The 18,516-nt window shown below is 40.6% G+C and overlaps 1 protein-coding gene across 3 annotated transcripts; it reads right to left on the bottom strand.

Annotated features, from left to right (window-relative positions):
• Window positions 1–2,619: 2,619 nt before the first annotated feature.
• smad5 (SMAD family member 5) lies at window positions 2,620–15,265 on the bottom strand. Of its 3 annotated transcripts, none has more exons than XM_017440319.3 (7): window positions 14,980–15,265; window positions 10,231–11,126; window positions 7,009–7,296; window positions 6,012–6,116; window positions 3,506–3,727; window positions 3,152–3,408; window positions 2,918–3,061 (listed from the first exon to the last, which is right to left on the bottom strand). In XM_017440319.3, the coding sequence occupies exons 2-7, from the start codon at window positions 10,631–10,633 to the stop codon at window positions 2,918–2,920; spliced, it is 1,419 nt and encodes a 472-aa protein (XP_017295808.1). In that variant the 5' UTR covers window positions 10,634–11,126; window positions 14,980–15,265. The 3 variants fall into 3 exon arrangements, with proteins under 3 accessions (XP_037833338.1, XP_017295808.1, XP_017295807.1); XM_017440318.3 differs by lacking the exon at window positions 14,980–15,265 and adding an exon at window positions 14,496–14,653; XM_037977410.1 differs by lacking the exon at window positions 14,980–15,265 and having other exon boundaries at window positions 2,620–3,061; window positions 10,231–10,633.
• Window positions 15,266–18,516: the final 3,251 nt, after the last annotated feature.

The following is an 18,516-nucleotide window of genomic DNA, read 5'->3' on the forward strand; positions in this document are numbered from 1 at the left end:
GGAATGAAACAGAGCTGGTCCCAGACTTCAGATATAAACAGCATGTATTATTTTTTACAACTTGGGAACACAATAAGGAGTGGTCTTTTATTTCAGTACTTATCCTCAGAGTTTGTTTAATTTTATTGCACTTTTAGACTGATATCTTTAAATGTTTTGCTTTATTGCTTTAATCTGACTGATGTAGATTTTGTGATAACTGTGATTTATTGTCTATGTAGCCCATTACTGAGATCCTTTTTTTTGTCATAGTTCAAAGTTCACTTTTTAGGATTTGACAATTTACCATTTCTTGAAATTCTCTGCTTCTGGTTTTCTTTCTCAGTCCGTTGTTAATTTCTTGTTAAAATGATCCTTCCGGTGCTTCAGATGTGGAGCAAAGTTACTATTTTTAATAATGCTTCTTTTTTAATCTGCACCATCTAAACGTCTTTGTGCCACATATATAGTGGAAAAGCTATTAAAACGCGTAATTTATCAATATATTATCACTTTGAAATTGACATCAAATGCATTTAAAAATGTAACAACAAAGAGTTCAGTTTTTACCTTGTTTCTTTTGGAATAAACATTATTTTATTTAACCACTATGAAGAATGCAGTTTGTTTGCATAGCAACAGTATTTATATTATTATTTTGTTGCCTTACAACCTGTAGATTAAATCTCCACACAGGTCAGAGACAAAGTTGTAGAGGAGCACAGATCAGAATTGGGTTATCGTTGAATATTTATTTCAAAGAGCTCCATTAAATTCATTATTATTAAATTTTTTTTTTTAAAAAGCTGATTATGTCACCACACCAAACCTGCTAACAGAAGGTCATCCATCAAAACTCACAGACCGAGCAGGCAGGGAGGATATTAATCAGAGAAACATCCAGGAGGTCAAAGGTCACCTGATGGAGCGGCAGCTCTTCTGCAGAGATGGGAGGATCTGTCTGTAGAAGCACGATGAGCTGCACAGATCTGGACTTCATGGAAGGAAAAACAAAACATAAAGAAGTAAATATGGCAGACCGTGGGGAATTTCTCAAAAGCCTTCAAACCTTTCCACAGATGTGGGGAAAAAAAGTGCTGTGGTCAGATGAGACTAAAACAGAACATTTTGGCCATCAAGGACATCCTGCTGAGAGCACCATGCCCACAGTAAAGCATGGCGGTGGCGGCATCATGCTGCGGCAACGTAGTTCATCAGCAGCACTGTGGAAACTGGTCAGACGAAAGACAGATGGAGCACAAATGGAGATAAACACTTCTGCAGCTTACAACCTAAAACTAAAGCGAATGGACGCTGTGAGCGTAGTGTGCAGGATTTCCATCATTACAAGCATCAGTTGTTTAGATTTTTATGGGTTCAACATGGTAATATGAGAAAATGGACAACAGGGGTGTCAAACTCCACGCCTCAAGGGCCGCTGTCCTGGGAGTTGTAGATTTTTTCGCTCCAACACACCTGATTCAAATGGTTTAATCACCTCCGCACCAAATCATCAGGTTAAAGCAGGTGTTTCAAAGCGAGAACATCTAAAACATGCAGGAGAGCAGCCCAAGAGGAACAGAGTTTGACACGTGAGCTAGAGAAATCAAATTAACCTTAAATTATTAGCAGCAGCATATTTAGCCACAACTGTTTCAGAGACAGGAACGGGAATTATAAATGGATGAAAAAATATCTAACGGTCGAAGCAGATTTCATTCATAATGTTTGTGTACTTGAGGGTTACAAGTGTGTGACTTTTATTTTGTAGTTGGAAAGCTGATAAGTTTGTGAACCACTGATAGCTTCCTGCGCCCAATACTGATTTAAACCATCAGCAAGAAGCACTGAATAGAAAAAAAGGACGGGCATGAGTCAACTTTTCATTTACAAAATCAAATATATCTCAAATAATAAAGTAAATCTAGACTGAAGCACACATAAAAACAATCAATTGTTAACAAATATCCTGTTTATTTAATTGAGCTAATGAAGTAAATTATCAACATAATGCCTTGGTACCCAAGCCAAAATTTCATATGCCTCCACAAAAAAAAAACAATTTAAAAAAATCAATGAGTGCACAATATTGTTAATACAGTGAGTCTGAAAAAAGGCACTCTTATTTGAACTTAAAAGTACAAACAAGAATCAAATATAATGGTGGTGTCCATATTCTGATTACATGACTACGCCTGATGCAATAGATGTAACATTCACACTGTTGTTAGCTTATGTCATGTCGAACTCGTTCAGTGATCTCCCACATCAAAAACTATCACGTTGGCATACAGAACTTTCTCAAAGCGCTGCCTCAGTGTTCATTTCTAACAGTAGAGACTATAAAAAAAGAAAAGCATTTGTTATATCCGAGTCTAATGGTAAACATAATCGTATGTATATCTAAACTGAAATAACTGAGACATCGATGTAAGAAAAGTGTTTCATACATTTCCAAAAAGTCTGGCAGACGTAAGGCAGAGAAGTGAAACTGTTCCGCTCAAGACAAAAACTACACAAAAAGAAATAAAATGTGTCAAAAAAACAAAACAAAACAATAAAAACAAGATGTAAAAATTAACATTTGACACGGTGAGGCTTGACAGGGGAGCCGTCGGTTCTGACAGACGTTGAGCAGTAGTGTGTCCTCGTTGATGTGACTTGGGTTTCATCATCCCGCTCTTTCTCCGGGGTTTTCTTTCCTGCAATGTTTTTTTTTTTTTTTTAAATCGTTCTGATCCTGGCAGAGGCTGCTTGAATTTTCTGCCAGAGGTGAATATCCCTTCCCAAAGTAAGTGTAAACAGTTTCACCATTAAGACAGCTTTAAATTATAAATCTGTGCAGGGGGGGGGAAGTGTTAAAATGACCAAAAACAACAAAAATTTAAAAAGAAAGAAAGAAATTAAAATGATCTTGAAATTTCTCCTAAGTCCATTATTAGGACACAGAGGAGATGGGGTTGAGAGGCGAGCCCATCTGTGTCAGCACTTTGTCCAGCCACTGGAGGGGCCCGTGCAGGTGCACCTCGATCCAGCAGGGGGTGCTGGTGACATCCTGTCGGTGATACTCTGCTCCCCAGCCCTGAAAGGAGACGCATTACGAAGCAAAGGCGATAAATGAAGACTGCATTTGAAAGATCTTACTACTTCCTGTGATCGTAACTAGCCTCACCTTGACAAAGCTCATCCTTATAGTACACATCTTAGTGAGCTCATAGACGGCCTCGAAGCCGTGATTAACCGACTGGGCCAGAAGTTGAGCAAATTCCTGGTTATTAAAAATCTTCAGGCTGCATCCACTGGGGATCTTGCACACGGTGGTGGGATGGAAGCCGTGGTGGTAATTACAGTTACGACTCTGGACAAAAATGCTGGTGTCACTGAGGCACTCTGCGTACACCTCTCCTCCCACGTAGTATAGATGTACTCCTGGTCAACAGAGACGTAAAACTGTGAGGTTGTGCCCCTGACGGTTTTTACAAGAGGAAAACACTCGTTCCGTTTTAAAAAGGGAAGCTAGCCGTACCTTTTCCAATGTGTCTGCGGGTGTTCTCGATGGTTGAATTGCGGTTGACGTTGGACAGCAGTCCGAGGCAGAAGCGGTTTTTGTTGTTTGAAGGGTCGGTGAAGCCGTCCACGAGCACGCTGGTGGAAGAGGCATGGTAGGCCTCTCCCACACGATTGTTCAGTTCATAGTAGACGATGGAACACCAGTGGCTTGGCTCCTCATACTCCACAGGCTGCACATCTGGAAACAACAAACAAATATGAAGCCTTATACTTGGCTGATCTTAGCGCATATAAACAGTTCAGAGAGAAAAATAACTAATCTGAGCTGGATTTATTGGGGTTTTATAAGTTAATATGTCCTGTCTGTGAAACAGTCTTCACATATTAAAGTGTTGCCAACTGACTTATTATAGTTAAAAATACAGTATACAACCTGTGCTGCCTGTTAAAGGGATATTTCAGACATTTTGAAGTGGGGTTTGTGTATGTTCGGTTATGAATAATTATCTTACCTTTTGTACATAACTCATTAAACGACCTCAGTTTGAAGAAATAGTTTCATTCTGACCAGATTGACGAGCTAAAGGCTAGTCTGATTCAACACCAAAGTGGACAGCTGCCATCTTTGAGCAACTTCTCATAATGAATCATGTTATTGTTTTATAAACCTTTACAGCGCCGTCGATGGAGCATTACAGTTACTAACAAAGAATATTATGGTTATTTGCTGTGACCCTTCCAGTGGAGCCTGGTGTGCTGAATAACCATGTGATGTCAAGCTGTAGCTGTAAAGGTGGTGTTCAGAGGAGACAACACGAAATTTTGACAGCTGAATATGTTTTAAAAGAAAATAAACTTTGTGTGAAAAGCTGTTTTTCTCACATTCAAACTGCCGAGACATTTTGGAGACTGGAGTTGTTTTAAGACCACAGAAATCCACTTTGGTCTTGACTGAATTTTGACAAACGTTTAGCTCGACAGCCCTGTCAGATTTCAACTTTATTTCTCCAAACTGAGGTCACAGCACTATTTACAACAGGTCAATAATTACCTGCTTATTTACACAGAGCGCTACTTCTGAATGGGCAGAACATGGCTTTGAGGTTTACCTTGACTTTCCCCTTCCTAATGGTAAAGTGACCTGCCCACACAGACTATTTACATGTAAATCCTATTTATGAGCCTGTCTGTATAGAAAACATACTTGTTTCCATTACAGCCCTTTTGTCTTATTCGTTTTTGTAGCATATAAAAAGTATATGAGCATAGATTCTCACTCAGCCAGGCAAAGACAAATCCTTAGAGTTTCAAAAAATGAAGCTCTTTGGAGAAGTGGTGCAGATATGTGTGTGTTAAGTAAATTATGCTCATTTCCAAAGACAAATACATACCTAAACGTTCAAAAGAAGACAACGCTTAGATTTTATTTTGAGAGCAAAAACAAATGCTGCATAACATATAAACTTTATTTCACCCCTTTTCTTTGTACACTATGCCTTTTGTAAATAGATGTTTTCCATGTATTATTACTTTAAAAAGTATTCTATCCTTAAATTAAACTATAAGACCTTTAAAGGAAATCCTTGGGAATGCAGTCACATTGACCTCTACAACTGTATTTATCATGTAGCCTAATAATCAGCAGAATCTGATTTTCTAAATAGGTTTTATAAAAAAAAATAAAAAAACCCAAATGTTCACACAAACCAGCAGTCAAATACTTCATTTAACTGAATAAGTGTTCAGGCATCTCTGCTGCCACACAAAACAAAACCAGGGATTTTAGGACAAAGTCAAAAGGTTTGGGCTCATAGCTGCGTTCAGTCGGTATCTCCGGGTCGAGGCTGTTTGCAAAGGGAATTTGAGAGGAAGTTTCCAAAATGTGCCGAATGTTTCGCAATTTCTTCGCCTGAGTGACAGGACCCTGTTCTCATGCTGTGGTATTTTTAAACGTGTTCGAAAAATATGGACAACAAATTTTCGTTTAAAATAAGAGTTACCACCGGCGTCTGGAACTCAGCTTAATTTCTGCATTTCTTGAGAGCCAGAGCTGTATTTTCTTTTTGGTGATATGTGAACAAATCTTGTGAGGAGTTTGCATTGTTCAATGTGATTCAAAGTGAAAATTTCTACATTTTCTTGCAATTTTGTGCCTCCAGTTAGTCTCCCAACTGTCCCAGCCCAATGAGACGCCATCTTTAGAAGATGTTTATTCGCTGAGGATCGTCAGAGGATGAACAAAGAACCAATCAGCACAATGGGTGGAACTACTGTTTAGTGTTGTCAAACTGCGAACCGGTCTAAAATGAGAAATTTCAGTTTGAGAGGAGGTAAAGATCAGACTGAAACAAGCTGATGGTCCTGTTTGGCATCTAGTCCAGAACGGTGCATAAACAAAGGCGCATCATTTGGACTGATGAAAACTGGATTTCCATCCTCTTTTTAAAAAAATAAAATGAAACAAAAACAACACACAGTGCTGCTGTTACTCAAACTGTTAACAAATATCCTGCACTTCTCACCTCTTGGTATGCCTTGTGACACCAGGCTGCTGCTCGTGTCCATGGACTGGGTCTCTGGGCCCAGCTGCTCATCGGGGGGCATGTAAGCCGGGGGTGGGGTGTCAGCTGAGACATGGAGACCAGTTAGCAAGGATGTGACCAGTTGCTGCTGCTGCTGGCAAATGGTCTCTCTCTCACACACACATCTCCCTAGACAATCATCACAGGATCTGTACCCCGGAAATGGTGTCAGATTACACCTATGCTTCACTTCTAGGCCACATGCTAACCCATTCCCGACAGAGATGCAACATGAGCTGCTGAAACCCTTATTGACGCATACAGAGAAAAAATAAACAATGCAGCATATCCTGGCTTGAATCACAGCACAACTAGTTTGAGTATTATCCTGCTTATGTAGACAAAGATTGCCAAATTGTTGCAGTTACAATCCTAAAATTATAAATTCTCAATCTTTTCTGCTTGACAAGCTGCACTTTTCAGCACACACACACACACAGAGCAGACAAACTCCCTCAAAATCAAACAACAATTTAAACAGTACAGGAGATTTTGACTGCACACTGAAACTACTTAATTAGACAGAAAGTTGCACAATATTTCATCGAGTTAAGTGAATCTGATCTGAGCTCAGTAACTGTGAGGCAAAAGGCCTGACACCACGGCTCTGGTGGTGCTTAGCTGGCATTTCATTTGTCCTCGTTTAGGTGGGCAGCTTGATCTGAATAAACATGAACGTGCCCTGATTGGAGTTCAGATAAGAAGCTTTTAAATGTGTAATATCTGGATTTAACGCTATTTGAAAAGGATGAGATTTTTGCCATCTTAGAGGAAAAGATATTCTGTTCTTGGACCAGCATTGTTAGTAATGGTGCACAGATGGCCCACCTGAGGCCTGGGTTTGTGAAGTCCTTCACTTTTCTAGCTACATGACAAAGAAAATACAGAAAAACAATAACTGGGCGTGTTCCCCGGGGTCAGGTCGTGTGTGATGTACCTGGGAGCTGGAATGGACTGGAGGGCCCCGAGCTGGCCGGAGAGTTGGGATAAGTACCACTGCTGGCTGGAGAAGAAGGATATGGAGAGTTGGGAGAAATGGGGAACGTGCCGCCGCCGCCACCGCCACCGCTGCTGCCGCCCCCACTGTGAGGCTGCTGGAAGGACTCTGGAAAGGTGGCGTTCAGGGGCATGTGTGGCTCGTTATGGGTAAGGTTGCGGAACTGGACGAGCAAGCTGTGCTGAGGGTTGAACTCGCTGTGTCGCGGGACCAGGACAGGAGGGAGGACTGGACAAAACAGAGAGTGAATGAAATGCTCATACTGGTGAGGTTTACAGCTACCAGATAAACAACTGAAGGCTTCCACGTGATACATGTATGCAGTGTTTTTGATAAGAAACTACGTTTTATTGCACCTAAATGTTAACAAGCAAGTCAAACTCAAAACTACAAAAATAATGTAACATGTTCAAACAGGAGAAACTTATAATGGTTGGGATTTTGCCAGATTTATCCAACTGGTTTAAAAAATTTTAAATGTACATTAAATACACACTAACACTAAATCAAGGCTACATTATTGAGTTCTTCATTATTGTAGTTTCATACAACAGCAGTATAGCTTTTATCAAGAGAAAACCCTTTTTTAAAAAAACTTCACAGAGGACATTTGGTTTCATGTATAATAATCTGAAAGTAATGAATGGGAGCAGGTAAATATATGCATTACTATTTGGTTTGAGAGCAAAAACACAGCGCTGCAGAGTAGACACTGTCAGTATTTCCTCTTGCTCGTGGCCCGGAGGGCAAACAACTTTAATGCAGCAAATTACAGTAAAAGCTTGAAAGGAATTGATGGCTAATAACACAATCTGCCTGATTTTTCTGAACAACTGAGTGCGACACATTAAACTACTGCGCCTGTGCATTAAATTCAGATTAGCGATGCGTTCAGAGTGGTTCAGTCCGGTAATCACAAACTATTACTCCTTTAATAAAAGAGACATTTTGTGCCCTTCAAATTTAATGGAAAGCAGTGTCTGTCCTAAAGAGAGTCACAGCGTCAAACACCTCATCAGACCACAGTGATGGTCATGATGTGAATTTTATCTTTAACTTTGCCAGAAGGATTCAAAGCTTCCTCCATTTTAACCTTGTCCTGAGTCTCAGCTCAAAGGCTAACCCTTTAAAAAAAACGCCCACCGCGCTTTGGTTAAATGCTGCGACAAGCGGAGCCTCCTGACCGACATGTGATCCACAACCTTGAGCCAGTCGATAAAGAGCTGACGATCTCACATCAGAGCGGCCGTCCCATCAGCGTCATTCTTTAATATTTCTGAAGAGGTGTGGGAATGGGAGCGAGCGCGAAGATGGGAGGGAGGTCTGTGAGGAGAAGTTAGCTGGGCGTTTAGTCCGAGTGCTTTATGCATTTAGTAAGCAGCTCCCCGATGCCACACCCAATCTGGAGTGCCTGAGGAATATAATCTAATAAGACTGAGAGCTAGTGATATTGATTTTCTGTGAAATGGAAGAGGCGGGCTGAACAGGCCTGTGTGATGACAGCCTCCCGACCTTTGCAGATTTGTTTACCGGCTCTTTAGTGCCAAGCGTCAAAGGATGTGCGCCGCTCAAAAATGGGTTTGTTGTGTAATTGTTTCTAATTGTGCATATTGTCTTATGTTGATAGTGCCTAAGACATCCCAACGTGTTTTAAAGACATTTAACTATGATCAAGACAGACCGACAAAACTTTATTAATCTCTACACTTAACAAGCTCCATTATGATCCCAATAATAAATCTGATAAAGTTGTTAAATAACGTGCAGGAGTTTAATTCAGTCTCTATAAAATCCATTTAAGTTTTATAAGATTTTTTTTTTTTAGTTTTAAAGTTTTTGAATTATGCCTTTCATGTGACTTAATTTTTTCCACTTAAAAGGGGCTTCTCTTATGGTAGATTAATTAAATTTCTATAATTTCTACAATTCAATAGTAAAATATTAATAATTTACCTTAACTTATGTGTGACTAAAATTTGTCTGCAAGTCATTGCTTTTTGAAAATAAAGTTTCATGTGACAGAAAAGAAAGTCCTTTTTTTTGTAAAATAAGATCAATGTATTAATGTAAAACACATTCCATTTTCAGTACATATTGTGTAAAATGGTTTTATTGTATTATATCCGCGTCCTATTTGACTCACTCATGATGATGATGATGATGATGCTGATGTATTTTTTCCTGTGTTGTTTTGATGACAAAGACCTTTTTCCCATCTGTTTCAGATTTCGCAAGACGTTTGAATGAGACTAAAATGGTCTTCCAACAAAACTTTGCCTAAAACAAGTGTTTTATTTTATTTTTTGATAGTTGAATATCTTACTCTGGGATTGTGGCTACAAAGCCTTTAAGAAACTCACGTCTTGCTTCTGCTGATAAATTAGATAAACGTTAGAAGCTACCGTTAGCTCGCTCCTCTCTCCTGATATTACTTCAGGCTGTCATATTTTCTTGCAGTTACTCAATTTTGAGCCGACAAAACTTACTGAAAAGTTAATTGACATTGTTCTACAATAAACTCCGTGCTTAGTGTTAAATGTTGTAATTTCTGGTTGTCTGAGGCGGACCTCTTTGCCTCGGGTCTCTGTAACGTGTCCCCACCCCCCACGTAAAATACGGTCACTCGTTCATTGTGAACGCCAAATGAGGAAAAAACACTTAAATTGTTAAGAAAAATGCTGGTTAGTTAGATAACATCCACATATTTAACAGTGTTGTTCCATGAAAATTCAATTTTCAGATTCTGTCCGTGTTTTCCACATCACAGACATCATACGGCCCTAGTTAATGAAATTATACCAACATAGTTAAAGTTATTTTGCTCACATTCACATCCTCGTCTACTGCCGGCCGGCAGAACTCTTCATCTGCAGTCCAGTTTTTTATACCACATATGATCCTTCGTCTCTCTGACTGCAGCTAAACAGGACTATATTTTAAAGTGGCCATATTTCTCATTAAGCGATGTCAAACGATAAAAAAAGGAGTGTGAATGTAAACATATAAAGCATTAAGTTTTTCTCTTTACACCTACTGCAGGTAATAATTTAAGGACTGGTGGTTTATAAAGGACTGAAAAGCTGAGTGCTCATCTCACATCTGTATGATGGGGCAGATGAATACAAATCTTACAATTAAATTCAGTCAGACAGAAGGACCTACCAGGGCTCTCCACTCTCTTGTAGTGATAGGGGTTGATGCAGACCTCCTTCTGTTTGGAGCCAAATGGGTACTCGCACACCTCCAGGGGTTTGAGCTCATGGTGGGACTGAAGGTCGGGCCAGCGCCACACTCTGCAGTAGATCACATGAGGCAGACCCTTCCTGTGGGAAACCTGCAGCCGACCGTCCAGTGATCTGGGAATGGTAACACACTTGCTGGGCTGCCCGGGGCAGCTCAGGGCTTTCTCCAGGTCCTCCATGGCGCCCTTCTTCTTCTTCAGCTTCTTCACGAGCGCATCCACTGCCTTTTCGGCCCATTTTTCCTCCTCGTCTCCTTGCTTCCAACCGAGCAGACGTTTGACCGCCGGACTTGTGAAGGAGAAAAGACTCGACATGGAGGTCATGTTGCGAGGGTTTATCTGTGGCAGACGGTCAGTCCAGGTCTTCGGAAGAGTTCAAAAGTCACCTGCTGAGCTTTCCCAAACAGCAATAGTACCCTGGAAGAATCTGAGCGTGCGATCGACAAATCGTGCCGCTCGAGGGTGTGAATACAACTGTGCACGGGAGGCCAACAGAGTCGAGGGGTGGGGTGAGGGGAGAGGAGGCTTCAGCCTTGTCTGACCAAGGACAGGAAACAAGGGAGGAACGGGAGTCAGCAAGCAGGACGCAGCTGCTGCTGGTCAGGAAGGGCCCTCCAGCAAGCTGTCCGGGGTAGGGTCACCAGCACCGATGGGAGGGAGGAGGGGAAGGGGGTGCAGGAGCTGAGATCTGAACGCGGCAGCGGGTCTCAACGATACAAGTTTGAAACACGTCTTATAAGGGAGCGATCATTTCTCAACAACCCGCAGCTCCTGCCGAGGTGGACTTCTCCACACGGTGCTCTGATCTGCCACGGATCTGCAAGACAAAAGAAGAAATACAATAACAAATCAGACATAAAGAAATTTATTTCAAGTTACTTCAGCCAATATTGTCAGGAGAGCCCTGTTTAATGTCGGTAAACACTAATCAGGAGTCAAATCTTCCGTCCAAATCTGATAGTTGAAATATCAGTGCAGCTTGTGAGAAGCCCTGTTCTCCATTGACTGGCTAATCAAGAGGCCCTTTGTTCTCCGTCTCTATCTGACATCATCTTCACAGGAGTTTCTAACTTGCTGAGACCTGTATGATACAATTATCTGATAAAGGCTTTTATGTCAGCTGGTCATGCATATGAAAAAACAAACATAACAAACGTGTGAAGAAAAACTAGAAGGGCGGCATGTTGGCCTGCCTAAAAGCATTGAGGATAAGATATAAAGTACGTCATGAGACAAAATACTGACCCTAGATCAGTGAGCTTCTATTAGCACAAGTCATTAAAAAAAACAAAAAACTTTGGCAATATTATTAAAGGCTCAGAATCCCCAGAGGGACTGCATATTGCCCGCCACCTTTCACGTCAGAGCTTTAGACAAAGATTATGTCATTTTGAGAAACGGAGCAACAATTGCTTTGGTCAAACCTCGAAAACACAAGATGTCACGCTCAAAGTATGCGGGGATTTTTTTTTGCGACTCTCAGCAACTACCACATCAAAGTTATACAATTGTAGATGTGCATCAGTGATTTCTTTAGTTTCATTAAAAATGTGTCTAGTGGTTGATGAGATATTTTGCCAACAAACAGGGACGACTCCAGCTGTTACTCCTGAAGACCACAGCAAAGACCCTGAGCAACGAGTAGCACTTAAGGTGAGTTTTGGGAATGACTCTCAGCTACAACCACGTCAAGTTTTAGCTCAATCTCTGTAAAATTTTGTGAATTGCAACCCTTTCCGGTTCAGTGGTTCATGAGATATGTTGCCAACAGACAGAGTTGACTCCAAAAAGTTAATGACAAAACCTTAAATCAAGACGCTGCACAACCTGTTGGAGCTCAGAGTATTTGTTGGGAATCACTCTCAGCTAATAAAACACCAAATTTTAGGTCAATATCTGTAAAACTGACTGAGTTATAGTCATTTTTGTGTGTTTGAGGCTGTGGTGGCCATCCTGAACGAAGGATGTCCATCAATTGATTACTTTCAGTAAGTTTCGTTAAAATTCATCCAGTGGTTGCTAAGATATTTTGGTAACAGACAGACACACGGGCATGATCATTATTGTCAGCCTTCGCCATTTGACACGGAGCGATAATAACGCAGCGCTCTGACACGACATCTCAGATCACCCTGATAAACCAATTACAATTATTCGAGAGATGGTTATTGCTTGAAAGCGTCACGAAACTTTGATATACGGCCGTTCAATCATGTCAACCAATCTGGGTTGACAAGCGGTCTACTACAACAACAGCAGCTGTTTGGGGGCCTGTGGAAAAAAAAAAAAAAAAAAAAGAAAGCTCAGTCAAAAAGGATGTAACCACAAAGAGCTGTTTCCTCCTCCATCTCATCTCTGCCCAATTCCTCCCTTCCAGACCACAGCTGTCCAACAGGACTGCACCCACTCCCACTGCTGCTCATTGTTCTGCACACACATGAAAGCAGAGGGAAACCAAAAAAAAAAGTAGGACACACATACATAAAGTATCAGCATGTAAATATTAGGAAATATCTCCAGCATTTACCGGGGGGGAGGTTACGTCTCAGCAGCTGTTTCAGCCTGATCAGGGCTGAATCAAACTATTTCAGACAGAACCAGAAGTGATTCATCCCTTCATTGTTGAATTTGAAATGACCAGAAACACACATGCAGAGCGAGGGCACTTCCTAAACATGGCTCAGTGAAGACACCGAACATAGAACCAGCAACAAAAGCACAGATAGATTTGCTGCTTTATTTGCATATTGATGGCAATCCTCCAAAACGAGCTGATAATCTTTTAAAAACTGTGATAGCTTTGAGCGCTTTCGCTATCAAAAGCAGAAAGTTCATGCAGCCATGAGCGTACAACAACAAACATTATTATTATTATTATAACATTATTACAGATAGACCGGTTCATCTGCTGATTGATTTTAATGGGACGATATTGACCGTTTTCTAAAAAACAAAAAAAACAGGCAATCGGCCACATCTGCAGGTAAAACCACTTTAATGTAGCCAACAATTCAGTTTTTTTCTACATATATTACTTTAAGTATACAAGTTCTTCTAGGGGGTGTTAAATATATGTGAAGTTAATCAATTATTGTTATGTTTTTTAAATGAAAAATACTTTTTTTTTTAAATCATGTATTATATGGACCCTGATTAGTAAGAATTGGCATCAGAATCGACCATGTGAAAACTAATATCAGTCGACCTCTGGCAGTTATCATAAAAAATAAGATTTTACATTTTTCAGCAAGTTGTTTGCAAAAGGGAACCATAAGATCATTACAATGTGTGTTTTATTTTGTTGTTGCCACAATCATGTTTAGGAGATATCAGTAAAAGTCACGTCTTTAAGCCCTGAGAGATCTCTCCAACTCTTAAAAACACAAGACAGAGATTAGAGAAGTAGCTACAGAGGTGAGAACCAACAAATCAGGACTGATTCTTGACAGATTTCTGTGCACTCATAGCAGTTTTTCCACAGTTTTGTCTCATCTGAGGTGGAACCCCCCCAGTGAAACCAGAAAACCTCTGAGGACTGATAGTTTCCTCCTCTCTGAGGGGTTTCTCTGAGCTGAGGGGCAAGGACGACGTTCAGAAAAGACACAATATGGAAGAACAGTCAGGAGTGAAGCGCCCCCTCCCTCCCTCCCTCCCTCCCCACCCAGACAGAGAAAAGGCAGCCAGAAAGACGCAGCTAATGTCCCTCAAATCCCCGAAGAGTAGTAAAATTAGACCACTATTAGCCGAAAAGCGTCACAACACATACCCCGGTACACTAAAGCAGTCTAAAAATGGTGTGCCTCAAGTTAATGTGGGATCCCTCGAGAGTTTGCTAATTAGCTTAGCTTTCTTTTTACAGAACTACATGTTTAAAGTTATCATCAGACGCCCCGCAAACACTTTTAAAATCTAATTAAAGTCGCGTTTTAGGGAATGTTAACAACGACACGCTGTTTCCTGCCTCTTACTGACAAGTCAGTTCAGTTTTCGCCCTCCTCCTTTTTTTTCCAGAAACTTTTTTTAAAACTTCCAATAAGTGACGCTAAGCTAAGCTAAGCTAAGCTAGCTGCTAGCCCAGCCCTGCTCCTGGAGACCCGAGCGGAGCCTCCGGGGCAGCAGCGCACCGAGCTGATGAAGCTCAGCGGAGTTCACTTTTACTCCACACAGCAGCCGTTTCATCACCTACCTTTCAACAACGCACAAAAGCCATCCTAATGATTGTTCCTGTCAAGGTCTGAGCCACGGATCCTACTGTTTCTTTTTTCTTTTTAAATCACTTCTTTTAAGCCCGCTCCTTCCCTCCGTCTTCCCCATGCCGTGTCCTCCAAATCCCGGAGACAAGTAGGCTGGAAACACCGAGCGCATATCACTCCGCCGCGGCGACAAACTAGTTCGCGCTCATGGCGTTATAATTTCAGAGCATTTGTCACGCATTTCCTTACAACACTTAATTAACACTAGTTAAAGCGTCTCTTTATTAATATGGTCTAACAGTATCATGTTCAGAGGCCTTACTTAAAAAAAAACATTTACAAGTCCCATTTTGCGCAAGATTCAGAAAGTGCTTTCCAAGTTAAACGTTTTTCACGCTATGGCATTTCTAACAAAATTATTGCAGCGTTAGCATCAGGTATTAAATCTGAACCTGTCATAAGCAGAAATAACATTACTTGTTGTGGATGTTTCCTTGTTTGAGGCTGGAAGTCTGCGGTGGTCGTGCTGAGGCTGCCTCTCACAAGTTGCTGGCTCCACTCAGTCTGGAGCGCTGCGGTTTGTTGTATTGTCGTCTTTTGTTGTCGGTTTTCACGAGACTTCAACAAACACCGCGTTCCTGATCCATTTAGTTTTAATTGATCCCGCTAGGAGCTGAAAATTCCCTCTCTTTTCGTCCACAGAAGCAACTCTCCTCACGTACTGCTGGGAATGCGGATTATTCATTCAGTCGTCGGATTCGGGTGTAGTGTCCTCGTCCAGCCGCTAGAGGGCGACCATCAACCTGACGACGATTGAGTTGTATTGATTTAACCAATAGCTGTAAACGTGTTTATGTTTTTCACTGTCTGTGTGTGCGTTTGTCTGTTAGTATAATGTCTCATATAGCACTGGATGGATTCTAATAAAGTTTTTAGACAGTAATCACTGGCTGTAAATCTACACTTGATTACCTTCTGGAGTCAACTCCATGAATCTCAGCCAACAACAAATGGCTTTAACTCAGCTATTTAAACAGATATTGAGCTAAATCTGCTGTGGCAGTAGAAAGTTGTCCAAGACATAATTGAAACACTAACAGACCTCACATTATTGCACAATACTGTGCATAACATCAAGGTTCGACCAAAAATACGACTTTCTCAGCATTGGATTATTATATTAGTGTAAAACCTCGATATGTAAGGTGGCGGGTGATATGCATTCCTTCAAGGAATGCTGGCCCTAAATTTTTTTTAGTTTTCTCCCTTTGAACGTTTAAATTCTCATAGATAGAAATGTAACAGTACAAAATAAACTGGATCTCTTGATTTGTAATTTACTTTTTTTCTGTATTTCTCTATCAGTAAAGGTAAAATGGGCTAAAAGATATGAAAATAATTTTGTGGACTATTACCCTGAACATTAAAATGATCCCAATTCATTATGTTTTTCTCCCATAGACTACAGTATTAGTAAACTCATCCATTAATTTTTATATCTGAGTTTTAATGCACTTTTTGATTCATCCATGCAGCCATTTTCTTAACTTACTTTTCAGTGCGAGGTCACTCTGTCTATCTCCAGCAGTCAATGTACGAGAGGCAGGGGACACCTTGGACAGGTTTTAAGTCCATCACAGGGACACACAGAGACAACAGACAACCATTCACACTCTCACTCACACGTAGGGACAATGTAGAGTTTGTGCCACTTTGTGATTCACCGATTTTTAAAACCTATAATTTCACAAGCAGTGTAGAAGTAATTCTCTTCAGAAATTGTTGTTGTTGATGTTATTGTTTAAAGGAAGGCTGGCACTGCATTTGTAAATGCCAACTCATACTTAACGACTGTATGTCGGACTATGCTTTGACGAGAAAATGTGTTTATTATTGACATTATTTAAATGTTTACTAGTTCAACACGAATGATGTCATCTTAAATCATCTCATCCTGTGTTGTGGACCCTCTTCCCACAGAACAATTACCCTGACCTACACAACCTATGAGAAAATTGGCTGGCTCACAACAAATTTGGAAAACCTCCTTTGGTGTGAAAACAATCATGACAATGCTAACCTTTTAGTGCTGGCTAAATAGGTTTCCCCCGAGAAACTGTAGCCATAGAAGATGAAAACCTAAAATTGTCAGGATTGACGAGTTGACTAAGAACACAAAAACACTGGCAGAAATTAACATGACTCTGAATAGATACATAATTTGAAACAAGAATTTGCAGAACTAAAAACCAGGATCACAACCAAAACCCAAAACCGTGACAGATACGACTACTCACCCCAACAAACGAACCATGCCACGGGCCCTGCACTGGTACAAGTCTGTTGGATTGTGTCAGGATACATCGTGGTAACACAATGTGTGGCCATGATGGGGTTGTAGCTCAGGCACGAGGTCAGTGTGGCCAGTTCTGCTTCAAATTCTCCAATGATGTGTGCGAGCCCCCACATGGATACGCTGTCACCACTCCCATCTTGCCCTTACTCCTCTTCAATAAACTGCCACCTCAATAATAAACCAACACAACCTTGCTACAAGGGTTTTGTGTTTAAAGTATCCAATCGTATCAAGATCTATCACAAATAATGGGGAGCCCACTGCCCTCCTAATACACATCTGAAGGCCTTAGGACCCTAAAAAGACTGTCCACATTCTGGCAGTCATCCGGAGGGTCTTACTAAGTACTGAAAGAGTTGTTGTAACATCCCGTTTTAAATAATCTAATTCTGTAACAATGTTTGTTAACCGACTCCACCAGTAAATTCATTTCACAATTGAAAATACTGAGGATTCAAACTTTACGTCCACTTTTTGTATGTTTTCTAAAATACAACCAAACATTTTGTTTTCAGTTTGGTCACTGACGAACTTTCCTGTATTTAGAAAGGATAAATAATTCCTGAATCTGAAGCAAAGGTTGTTTTGATGGTGCTAAATGTTTCTGCAACATTTCAGTACGTACGTTTGGATCCACTGAACCTTCAGACAAATACAAGTCACCTTTGTAGTGTACCCCATGTATCAGAACGATCCAAAAGACCAAGAAGCCTATGGATATACTGAGCATGTTACTGATGTTTTGTTGCCTCAGGGTCACACACATCTGTTAGTGGTTTCTAGCTTTCACCTTTATATTTAGGATTTCTGGCATTTGTCATAGACATTTGCCTTGAAACATTTTTTTAAACAGGTTGATGAATTTACGGTGAAGTTGTCACAAAGTTTTAAGACATACAGTAATCCATTTTAGCACTGAAATACATCATTGGTTGATCTTCTGCTTCTGGACCGCTTTCATTGTTTGCATTCCAGGTATTTGTTCTACTCATCTACATGTGCATGCAGCATATTTGCATAATGGCTGCTGAACAAAGAACAAGCAGTTGCTTTAACAGTTTCTCTTCAATCATGTGACCATTTAGGGGACAGGAGTTAAAAGGTGCTGCTGTTGTGGGCATCAGGGCATCTAGAGTAATGTGTTTGTGATGTGTTTGTGATGTGACAGGACTTCTTTAACTGGTCACTGAGGCTCATGGTTTAACGTAAACTGCAAGAACTATGCAGGTGCAGTTTTTATTATAGTAACCACATGTGTTCATACATGCACACTAAACTAGTTTTACTGCAGAGAGACATTCCACACATGCACAAACTGAGTTATGGATACATTTATAGTTTTGCACACATTCTGATAATGGCATGTTGCATCCTGCAGACATACACTTCACCATGTTCCTTTTGTTTAAGTGGTAAATATACAACAAAAAAGTCGTACCTTTGTAATCAGTGGTGCACGTCTTAGAGGTCAGCTGCTAGTCTGACCAATTAATCAGGAAGTAGAAACTTGGTAAAAAGATACGTCTATAAATGTCCATGAGTTGCATTTGAACAAACTACCAGATCTCTGAGCTTTGTTCTTAGGACAGAGACCAATTTAAAGCAGTTCGGTCGTAATGCACACCATGTTTGAAACAAAAAAAGTTCATAATTCATTG

Source organism: Kryptolebias marmoratus, linkage group LG9 (genome assembly GCF_001649575.2).
Source record: "Kryptolebias marmoratus isolate JLee-2015 linkage group LG9, ASM164957v2, whole genome shotgun sequence".
NCBI classification, from domain to species: domain Eukaryota; kingdom Metazoa; phylum Chordata; class Actinopteri; order Cyprinodontiformes; family Rivulidae; genus Kryptolebias; species Kryptolebias marmoratus.

What these genes read in the sequence shown, in the direction of transcription:
- smad5 (XM_037977410.1), bottom strand. Translation starts at nt 10,633, where the DNA reads ATGACCTCCATGTCGAGTCTTTTCTCCTTCACAAGTCCGGCGGTCAAA. An exon ending in GTCACAAGGCATACCAAGAG is followed by an intron (nt 3,728 to 6,011) that starts GTGAGAAGTGCA and finishes TGTTGTTTCCAG; the next exon opens with ATGTGCAGCCTGTGGAGTAT. An exon ending in TAAGGATGAGCTTTGTCAAG is followed by an intron (nt 3,062 to 3,151) that starts GTGAGGCTAGTT and finishes GTCTCCTTTCAG; the next exon opens with GGCTGGGGAGCAGAGTATCA.